This window comes from Callorhinus ursinus, unplaced genomic scaffold (genome assembly GCF_003265705.2).
Source record: "Callorhinus ursinus isolate GAN/ISIS: 27379988/994484 unplaced genomic scaffold, GSC_fseal_2.0 scaffold27, whole genome shotgun sequence".
Lineage (NCBI taxonomy): Eukaryota > Metazoa > Chordata > Mammalia > Carnivora > Otariidae > Callorhinus > Callorhinus ursinus.
Window position 1 is genome coordinate 17,579,419 of NW_027397089.1, and position 11,518 is coordinate 17,590,936.

Genomic DNA, 11,518 nt, shown 5'->3' on the forward strand with positions numbered 1-11,518 from the left:
CCACCCAGAGGACTAATCAATACTCAGAAGGCCCAAACCCACCCCAGAGCTTCGGATTCATTAAGATCTCAACAGGGCCTGAGAATTTGCATTTCTAATATGCTCTCATACAATGTCAATGGTGCTAGTCCAGGAAGCAAACTTTGACAACCACTAACTTGGCCAGAACCACAGGCTACTCAATACCAGGCCCAGATTTAGGGTTTTTTTTTTTCCCTTCTGACTCCAAACTGACAAGCTTTTATCCACTTAAGGCAAACACTGCCCAATGAAAAAGGTTTTTTAGCTTTATGTTTGAGTTGGAGAAAATCAGAAATGAACGTTTTAAGTATAAAATACCTTAAGCAGACAGCACTGATCACTAAACATGGACATAAAAATTAACATTAGAGGATTTGTTCTTTCTTTCACATATCTAAATGCCATGATAAAAGAATGCTTTCCCTAAAGGGTTTTATCACGAGGGTGAGGTTCAGTCTCAAATGAGCCTATTTATTAAAAAAGTCTATTAACTAGAAGTATATACACTAAAATATAAATAAGTGATTGGATTTAGTTTTTTGTGCTAATTGTATTTTCTAAAATTTTTACAATGAACATAAATTCCTTTTGTAATAAAGGAATACAAGTTAATTTATTTTAAAAAAGTGACAGTGTTTATTCAAAAAGACTTTTAATTAGAAAACTATAAAAGGCATCAGTTAATATACCACATAAATTAATACTGAATGATTTTTTTTTCCTAGTACATAATTCAAATAACTTCTTTTACAATTTTACGCTAAACCTCTGTCTGGATTAATGATTAATACCAGTGAAGGAAAAAAAAAATCCTTGAAATGTATTTGATTTTATTTAAACAAAGAGAATAAAACGAAACTATGATCCTTTAAATAGCTGCATAAAAATCAAATTTACTATTATTCTACATAGCAACTGTCTTTTGTCTTGACTGTTACTTTTCAACAAATGTATGGATGTGATGCTAATTCTTGCAAATAAAGCAAAATGTCATGTGTCAATTATGCCAATTAAAAAAAGAAAGTAAAAATGGCTTTAATTGCATTTCTTGAAAAATAAATAAATAAACGTCTAAGTTTTGGAAAAATAATCGTTGTATCCTCGATGTGTACAAAGTTAGAGAGCCATATCCCTGAGGATACCAAGGTAAGACCTACACCATCCCTGTACCCCATCCACCATCTTTCTGGATCTCCTAGTCTAGGGAAATACTTCTTTATTACTAAAGTCCACATTTCAGGGATACAACTAGAGTTTAAAACATAATATGCTAAAGGGCAATGACTAAAGGAGAATCAATTTGGTGAAGAAATCAAGTGTCTTTATAGAGACACATGCTTACCATTTAACAAAAGTTCTGAACTACCTCTTAAAGTCTAGCCTATTTCATTAGAATAATCATTTTAAAGGAAAAAAAAAACTGCCTGTATGTGTTATATAGAATCATAGCTAATTTTCTGAAAATTAGGCCTTAAAATCAGAATTCAGTTATCATACTACTACTAACTTACGAGGTACCCACAAAGTACCAAACACTTTAAATCCTCTCATTTGATCTCCAAACCGCCCTATGAAGTATGACCATTTTACAGATTAAGAAATTTAAGCACAGAGTGATCAAGTAATTTGCCCAACGTCATACAGCTAAATTGAAGATCCAGGATACAGATATCCAAGCCATAATACTTAAACTGAGATCCTTAACCTTTGGCTCCAGTTATGGTTCTGCTTATGTTTGACTTACAAATTTTTTACATTTTAGGAAATCAAAACTAAATTTTTCTTGCCAGTCATATTTGATAATATCTGTAAGATGAAAAATTATGAAATTCAGGCACTTTCACAAACCTCTGTACTTCTAAAATCATACACAATTTACAATAAATGATACAGTACAGAGATCTGACAACTTTTCCACCAGCATGGCCATTTTAGGGATACAGCAGTGGTAAAATTATCTACGGAAATCCCGCATTAAATCGCGCAGGGGTTCCATTGAGTGCGTAAGGAAGGTTTTTATCTTGTTTTATTTGGGTTGTTTGTTCGTTTTGGGGGCTTGAAGGGTTTTTTTGTTTTGTTTTTTGGGCTTGGGTTTTGGTTTGGTTTTTTGGTTTGGTTTGTTTTTTGCAACCAGGGAGCTAGAAGGTGAACGAATTAAGCTGGAAAATGAAAAAGTAGAATCCTTTCCTATGTCTTCCGTTGACCACATAAGGCCTGGGTGCCAGTGTGCACAAGAGTTCCTGAGTCTGGGTGGACCGGCCTTTGCTCAGGGTGGGTGCGTACGGAACGGCCGCCGCCTCCCGTCCGGGCAAGCACCCCCGGCGGCCGACGCCAGGGCACCAGGCGAGGCGAGCCCAGCGAGAGGCGGAGGGCGGGGGGGTGCGAGGCGATGCAAACGGTACGGGGACAACCCGCGGGGCCCTTACCCAGCTCCGTGCCCCGGTTGCGCGCGGACATGGTGCGAGCAGCTGCAGCAGTCGCCGGCTCCTCAGCGCCAAGCTCCCCTCCGCCCCGCCCTTCCTGCTTCCCGCCCTTCCTGCTTCCCGCCCGCCCGCGCCGTCGCCGCGCTCGCCCCGCCCCTCTCCCTCTGGGGGCGGGGCCGCGAATCGCGGCCCGGTGGTCTGACTCCGCCCCGCGGCCCTGCGTAGAAATCCTGCCGCCGCTCTCCTGCCCTCTTCCCCGAGGTGCGAGTCTCGAGTCCTGGCTCCCGAAATAATGCTATCAAAACCCGTTTTAAAATGCTTGAATTGCCAAATGCACTGAATAAAGACGTTTGGAAACTTTTCACTTTTAAGATTAAGTAACGAGAGGGGAGAGAATCCCTCCCAGTTACTGACCAAGTGCAGAGCTCTGCAGCCCCATACCTGAAGGGCAGCGGTGATCCCCTCGCCGTGTAAGGGCGGCCAGCGAGCAAATAGGGCTCAGAGCACTCGTGACTGTAAACTGGACCTCATGAAGTGAAGCAGCTCCGTTGCCGCGGGGCGGGGAGGGGGGCTCTAGGAGTGAGAAGTCCGGTTTCTCAGCATAGCACTGACAATAATTAAGTGGGACACTGGGCACATCAATTGCCTTTCTAAGCTTCACTTTCCTCATCTCTAAGAAATGACCTTGACAATTTCTTGGAGCTCTAAACTTTGAATCTGTGATACTAACATTTTTTCAGCCTAACTCTTCTGTAACCAGGAGGTTAAAATTGTCCAGAGTCACTCAACATAGACTACTAGTCAACTCATCTCTCCTCACAGAGGTACCTCCACTCTGTAGGGAGAAAGAAAACGCAGTTGTGGCTTGTCCACCGTAAGCCAGTCACTGTGCGAGGTGCTTTTATTTTTTTGTTAAAGGTTTATTTGTTTGAGAGAGCGCGCGCATGAGAGAGTGTGAGCAGGAGCAGGGAGGAGAGGCAGAGGGAGAAAGAGAGAAGACTCCCTGCTGAGCAGGGAGCCCCATGTGGGGCCTGATCCCAGGACCCTGAGATCATGACCTGAGCCAAAGGCAGACGCTTAACCAACTAAGCCACCCAGGCGCCCCGCTAGGTGTTTTTTTTTTTTTTTTTTAAGATTTTATTTATTTATTTGACAGAGAGAGATAGGGAGAGAGGGAACACATGCAGGGGGAGTGGGAGAGGGAGAAGCAGGCTTCTCGCCGAGCAGGGAGCCCGATGTGGGGCTCGATCCCAGAGATCATGACCTGAGCTGAAGGCAGACGCTTAACGACTGGGCTACCCAGGTGCCCCCCTCTAGGTGCTTTTAGATGTATAATAGCATTTCAGTCTCAGAACAATCCTGCCAAGTATGTATTATATCTCCATTGCTATACCTGCAGACACCAAAGTTCTGAATAAAGAGGCATCCTGGTATAGTGGCAACTGAGTAGGTTCGGAAAGGTTCAAACCCCTTAATATACTAGCAATTCCACTTAATAACTAGGTAGTTCCAGGAATGTTACTTTCTACTTGTCTGGAAAATGCAGAGATCAAAATACATATGCCTTGCAAAGCTGTTGAATGTGTGTAAAGCACCAAAGAAAGGTTATTGCATGTAGCAGATGCTCAACAAATGAAAGCTGTTAATGTTGTCAGGTTCACAAAACAATTATGGGGCTAAAAAGGAAAAGTGATTCCAGTCTTATTACCCTACACTGAGCTGTTTCTCTGCTTTGTCAAGACATAGCTATTGCTCAGTATTTTGAATGTGTCCAGATTCTACTCATTCATATGATAGCATTTTTCCTTTATTTTTATTTTAACCCTGAAAAAGCAAAAAACAGACCCTGGCAGTCCGGAGCCCTTGCAGCTAGACCATGGTGCTCCCAAATAAAACATCAACAACTTCACAGAACATCAACATCAGCCAAGGTCACTGTAACCGTGATGAATCAACAAAAATAAGACCACACGTAATCCTGTTTGAATACAGAAAAAGGGCGCCTGGGTGGCTCAGTTGGTTAAGCGACTGCCTTTGGCTCAGGTCGTGATCCTGGAGTCCCAGGATAGAGTCCTACATGGAGCTCCCTGCTCAGCAGGGAGTCTGCTTCTCCCTCTGACCCTCTTCCCTCTCGTGCTGTCTCTCATTCTCTCTCTCAAATAAATAAATAAAATCTTTAAAAAAAAAAAAAAAAGAGGGCGCCTGGGTGGCTCAGTTGGTTAAGCGACTGCCTTCGGCTCAGGTCATGATCCTGGAGTCCCGGGATCGAGTCCTGCATCTGGCTCCCTGCTCGGCGGGGAGTCTGCTTCTCCCTCTGCCCCTCCCCCTCTCATGTACACTCTCTCTCTCTCTCTCTCTCTCATTCTCACTCTCTCAAAATAAATAAATAAATCTTTAAAAAAAAAAGAATACAGAAAAAAACATGAACATGTCCAAACCACAAAAATGACAAAAACAGTTCCTATCCTGGCTAATGTAATTAACTGTCACTTCTTTACCCATCAGCTTTAACCTAACCTGGCAATTCTTGTATTTTAAATAAGAATTAAGATGCCCTGTCATGAATTATCACCACTTCCTGCCAGCATCCAATCCAGAGTAATGTTCTGCTTCCTTGAACCTTCTCCAAATCATGTAGCATGAGCTCAAATCCTATGTCATTTCTAACACTCTCTGAGACAGCTCACAGTGGTGAGTGTTCTTCCTTATTCCAATAAATCAATAAACCCAGACTTATCCAACTACAGGTGTGTTCCTGTGGTCAGCTAGAAAGCCCTGACATCCCTAAGAGATACAAAGACAATAAACGGAATTTTGTTTTTAGGGGCAGATACAATTCTAAGCCAGATTCTAAGCCATTTGTTATACATCCACATATAATGTAAACTTATTTAAAACAAAAAAAAAGCAGTGTCCTAACTTAGTTAAAACACCAGAATCAGGGCAGCCTCCGACAGCAGACATTTTAGCAATGTATTTTTTTTTTTAAAGATTTTATTTATTTGACAGAGAGAGACACAACAAGAGAGGGAACACAAGCAGGGGGAGTGGGAGAGGGAGAAGCAGGGGGAGTGGGAGAGGGAGAAGCAGGCTTCCCACGGACCAGGAACCTGATGCAGGGTTCGATCCTACGACTCTGGGACCATGACCTGAGCTGAAGGCAGACACTTAACGACTGAGCCACCCAGGCGCCCCTAGCAATGTATTTCTGACAAAAATTTCTCAAGGACTTTTTCTAAAATTAACGTGTTGCTAATACTAATCTGGAATTAATCTCTACAGTTTGAAAATAAGTTAAATTGTCAGGATTCAGAAGGATAGTAGGGATAGAATGCAAAATGTAAGTTTTTTTGTGTGTTTTTGTTTTTAAAGATTTTTATTTATTTAACAGAGAGAGACACAGTGAGAGAGGGAACACAAGCAGGGGGAGTGGGAGAGGGAGAAGCAGGCTTCCCGCGGAGCAGGGAGCCCGATGTGGGGCTCGAACCCAAGACCCTGGGATCATGACCTGAGCCGAAGGCAGACACTTAACGACTGAGCCACCCAGGCGCCCCAGGGTTTTGTTTTGTTTTGTTTTACTTTTTATTTACTGTTTTAAGTAAGCTCTGTCCAACATGGGGCTTGAACTCACAACCCTGAGATAAAGAATCGCATGCTCTACCAACTGAGCCAGCCAGGCACCCCATGAAAAAAAAATTGATGGAGAAGTGTTAACAAGTTTCATTTCGTGAATTTCTTTTTAAACTTATTGCCTTCTGAAACTTTTGAAGTATCCCTAATGCAAGGCTTCTCAAAGATCTGTAGACCACCACTACTACACTGGAATCTCCCAAGAGATTTTTTCTAAAGCAGATTCTAGGCTTCACCACAGCCCTACTGAATTGGAATCTCTAGGATCCTGGAATCCTTATTTTTAACAAGTTCCTTCAAAGAAATCATCAACCTAGGGGCAGAGAAGAGTAAACCATGCATGCCAATCTGGAGTTATGGCCCAAACTGGTTCTTACATGAGTAAAACTTTCAAGTATTGTTATTTTTTTTAATCCATGCAAATTTTGTTATTCCTTTTTTAATATAACTTTTAAATTGCTAGATAAATTACCTCTCTTCCCATTCCCATTCCTTCTTCAGTTAAAATTAAAGCTCTAGGAATCTATCAAGAACCTAGAAGGCCTGGGAGTTAGAAGTAATTCAACTGTTAACTTCCAAAGGGCATGGACCCTTTGTGTTTGGTTCTTCATATGCCTAGGGTCTAGTGGAGTCATTGTCACATAGTAATTACATGTCTTTGTTAGATGAAGACCTACCTGGCTGAGTTTTTCCATATGTGCTACCATATGTGCTACCAAAAGGGGAAACCGGTGAGTGAGTGTTGAGTCATTCTCTGTGTTAACTTGTTTAACAATTGACCTTAGTAGTACTTCTCCATCGTACGCAATAGGGAAGATAGAAGTCAGCTTAACAGAAGTGTGGCACAGAGCTGACATAACAGCCGCAAGCAATCGGCTACCTGAGGTCTTGAAAGTTTGCTCCTTGGATATCCTTTTAAAAACAGAAATATGCACCCACCAAAGAAATATGGCATCAAATTAATCCACATTTTTAGGTATACAAAAGGTAAACAACTTTTTAAATTATTCCAAAATTTTCTAGGATTCATTTTAATTGTCATGTTATGGGATTTCATTCTATCAATACTTTTAAACACAACTGTTCAAGTTACTACCCAACGAAGATGAAAAATTATTAAATATGGTCAAGAAAAAGCAGCCTCCTATTTTCCAACCAATGACTTTATATATCCTCAGAATCACAGTCCTCTTTAGCATGATGCTCAAAGAATGACATCAAAAAGGCCCCAATCAGTATATATCCATGTCCGGTAAAACAAGCACTGAAACCACTTTCTTTCCAATAACAAATGATTTAAATTGTAATTGGGTGCTACTATAACATTTCACTAATGGTAATGTAGCATAATGAATAGCTACTATAATAAACATTTTGCTAAGGTCACAAAATTATGTCATCATATTATATAGTTTATTCAGAAAAATAAGTAGCATGCTTGTAAATTCTTTTTAAATTTTATTTATTTATTTGAGAGACAGCAGGAGCGGGAGCAGGGGGAGGAGAGGAAGGAAAGGGAGTAGTAAAATATCCACTGAGCAGGGAGCCCAAGACCCTGAGATCATGACCTGAGCTGAAGGCAGATGCTTAACCAACTGAGCCACGCAGGCTGCGCTGTTTTTCTTATAGTGGTAACAGTTTTATCCAGTCTAATTCCATTTGCCTGTAGTCTCCCATCCTGTGATTTCTAAGAGCATGCACAGATTCCTTAGGTAAATACTGACTTGGACTATGGATTGTAACAAGTTTTTCTAAGTCAAAAGAAGGAAGGTGTAGAAGCAAGGAGAACTAGGCAAAAGTATGAATGTCATAATTGACATATTTCAGAACTGGAAGGACACTTAGAGAACATCTAATTCCTACTTCACGGTGAAATAAGAAAGTAAGAATTATATTGAGTTTTTTATAGAAGCTAAATTTATTCAATTTAAATAACAGTTCTTTACTCTGAGACCAGTTCTTTCACTACCAACTTGGATTTTTAAAAATGTCTTTTACGAAGACTGTGGTGTTAGAAAAAAAAAAAGTAACCTCACTTGTCAAGATTAGAAGCAAACCATTCTATCTTGCCCTGATCTACTCCTTTTCTTCTTTGATCGATTGGTCCACAAAATCCCAAAGTTAGAGAATCATTGATAGAATAAATATATAATACTAAGTGCTCCCTATGAGTTAAGTTCTTACATCAATTATCATTATTTCAAAAAAGAAAATCAGATATTTCCAAAAAAATCTGTGTGAGAACTGTCATCTCCTTTCACAGAAAGAAACTAAGGCGAAAGAAATTAGTCTAAGTTCTAGAGGATGGTTTAAAACCCAGGCAATATAACCCTACAGACCACACAAGTGCTGTTCCCACTATCTTGCTGAAGCCAAACTCATTAGACCACCCATTTAACCTCTGAAAGTCAGGTTCTCCATATATAAAATGGGTACTATCTTACCTTCATTGGGTTATTGAAGATATTCTGACAAAGTTCTCCTCTCTCATTAATTATATAGAGTGACTCAACCTGTGAAGTATTATTACTGTTCATTAGCTATCATGTAGAGGCTTTGGCCTTGTTTCCACAGGTAAATTTGTTAGATGCCTCCTTTGTGTCTTCAGGAACTCTGTTGATTCTATCCTGGTCTAGGTGGCACTCTACCCACTGGCAATTGTGCATTCCTATAAACAAAGAAAAGTGAATTCCCCTAGTTTAAGAGCCAATATGTATAGTAACTTATATGGTAACCCAATAGGAATCACTTTTTGTTTCAAAATGTTAATCCTCCCGGTGTAAAACATAGGTAGCTACTAAAGAAATGTTTTCCCCTAGTCTGCATTTTCAATTCTCATTTTGTTGTTGCTCCTTCTGGAAAATTACATCTATGTGCCCTATCCCTCTACCCTAAGTCTCAAAAAAGAAAAGGCAGCTCAATTAATAATTCCACTGAATTTGAACTACTAAAAATGTAACATCTTAAACCATACTATTTTATAGCCATTAAAAAGAATGTGTTGAACTTTACTGATAGGAAAAATTCTCAAGACAATTTACTGACCACACTCAATGCTGGTTTCTTGGGCAAAACCTCTCGATGATATTAAAACTGAGAAGTAATGATACACAAGTGAAATGACTAAAAACTAGGTGGGAATTCAGTTTCCATAACCTACTGCACAGTAGGACATAAAGAGGAGGCTCTGTAAGAAAAACGGAATGGGAAACAATGGGTGGAGATGAGACCATCATACAAGCTGGACTCTCCTAGGTAAATGGGCCTCAGATTGCCTTTGACTGTACATGGGCAAGGGCTTTGAATGGATTCCTACCATGTCTGCTTCTTCAGTGAACAGGATGTCTGCTGCATGCGGGATAACTGGAAAATTATCTTCCTGGTCTGTTAAGATTTGTTGCTAATTTAGGCCCTTGTTTCAACAACTTTTGAGCACTTACTAGCATACCAGCCTCTTTTCTAGGCAAAGGGTAGTACTGTTGAAGATGAAAAATAGGTAAGATAATTTCAGATAGTGATAAGAACTATGAATAAAACAAAGACAAAAGAATAAGTGACAAGAGAAGGGATATAGGAGGACTTGAGACCCAAATCACAAGAAAGGGTTGGCCATGCAAATATTTAGGGAAGAGTGGACCAAGAGTGGACATAGCAAGCCAAGTGAAAAGGCCTTGAGATGGAAATGAAGCCACCATGGCTACAGCAGTGCAAGCAAGCAAAGGAAAAATGAAAAGGTCATAGAAGGCCAAAGTCTGATCATAATAAAAAATAGTGGTATAATGGGAAGCCACTATGGATTTATATAAGGCAGTCCCCTGGCCTCTTCAAATCCTAAAGCAATCACCTTTCCTGCCATGTAGAGGGTGGATGGCATGAGGGCAGGGTAGGGGAGCAGGGACAAGAAGGGTAGTCAACAAGTCATGGCAATAGTATCAAGTGAGAAATAAAGAGCGTGGCCTAGAGGGATAACAATGGAGAAGAGGCAAGGTAGATTGAGAAAAGCCCACAGGACTTGTGTATAAAACAGAAACGGGGATGAGAAGGAACTCAAAGGACTTCTATTTTTTTTTTTAAAGATTTTATTCTAGAGAGAGGGAGAGAGCAAGAGAGCGAGAGACAGCATGAGCAAGAGAGAAGCAGAGAGAGAGAGAATCTCAAGCAGACTCCGTGCTGAGCACAGAACCTGACTCGGGGCTCAATCCCAAGACACTGCGATCGTGACCTGAGCCAAAACCAAGAGTTGGCCACTTAACTGACTGAGCCACCCAGGTGCCCCAGGGACTTCTCTTTTAGTTTGAACAAGTAATAGGTAGTGCTGGTTACTGGAATAAATAATAAGTTGAGAGAGAAATCAGTTTCGTTGAAAAATTAAGATTTGTCTTAAGTAAGTCTGAGATACTTACAAAGGTTAAGGTGCAACACTCAACTATGCCATTAAACTGTGGTACTCAGGGAGACAGACTGGATATACAAATTTAGAAGGTATCAGAAAATACTGAATGTCATAATAGATGTGGTTTTTATTCCCCCTTTGGAGAAATGGAACTAGGAAGTACAGCCCAGTGGAAAAGGAAGAATTGGCAAATATAGGAGCAGTCAGAAAAGTATAAGGAAAACCAAGAGTGTGGTTTCATAGCAATGAAAAAAATTTATTTCAAAAACAAGTCAGGTGCGCCTGGGTGGGGTGGCTCAGTTGGTTAAGCGTTTGCCTTTGGTTCAGGTCATGATCCCGGGGTCCTGAAATCAAGCCCCGCATCGGGCTCCCTGCTCGGCGGGGAGTCTGCTTCTCCCTCTGCCTCTCCCCCTGGCCTGTGCTCTCTCTCTCACTCAATCTCTCTCTCTCAAATAGATAAAATCTTTAAAAAAAAAAAAGTCAGCAGACAACTACTGATTGCTGCCGAAGGTTTAGTAAAACAAGAGCAGAAAAGTGATAGGTTAGAAACATGAATAACACTGGAGACTTTGACAAATGCAACTTAAGTAGATATGTACTTGACCTTTTTGCTCAAGTTAATTCTACTAGAAGATTCTACCATTACATAGTGTGATAGGCAGACTAACAGCCTCCAAAAGATGTCCATGTCCCCCCCCCACACACACAGATGTCCATGTCCTAATTCCTAGAACCTACAAATATGACCTTATATGGCAAAGAGTTTGTAGATGTCATTAAGAATCTTGAACTGGGGAAATTATTCCAGGTAGGTCCAATGTAGTCACACATGGCCTTTATTTATTTTTTTTTTTAAGTGAAGGAGAGTGGCAGGTGAGTCTAAGATTTGAAGATACTAAGCTGCTGGCTTTGAAGACAGAGGAAGGGACCATGAGCCAAGGAATGTCAGCTTTTAGAAGCAAGAAAATGCAAGGAACCAGAGGCTCTCCTGGAGTCCTTCAGAAGAAATGCAACCCTGTTAACATCTTGATTTTTAGATTAGTGAGACTCA

At 40.7% G+C, this 11,518-nt stretch overlaps 1 protein-coding gene across 2 annotated transcripts in view; it reads right to left on the reverse strand.

The window, feature by feature from the left end:
* The window catches only part of DERA (deoxyribose-phosphate aldolase), a 117,137-nt gene extending 114,601 nt beyond the window's left edge, over nt 1-2,536 (reverse strand). For both annotated transcript variants that reach the window (XM_073877928.1, XM_025879806.2), the window contains exon 1: nt 2,448-2,536. In XM_073877928.1, the coding sequence (XP_073734029.1) occupies nt 2,448-2,478 (31 nt within the window). In that variant the 5' untranslated portion in view covers nt 2,479-2,536. The remainder of the gene's footprint in view (nt 1-2,447) is intronic.
* Nucleotides 2,537-11,518: the final 8,982 nt, after the last annotated feature.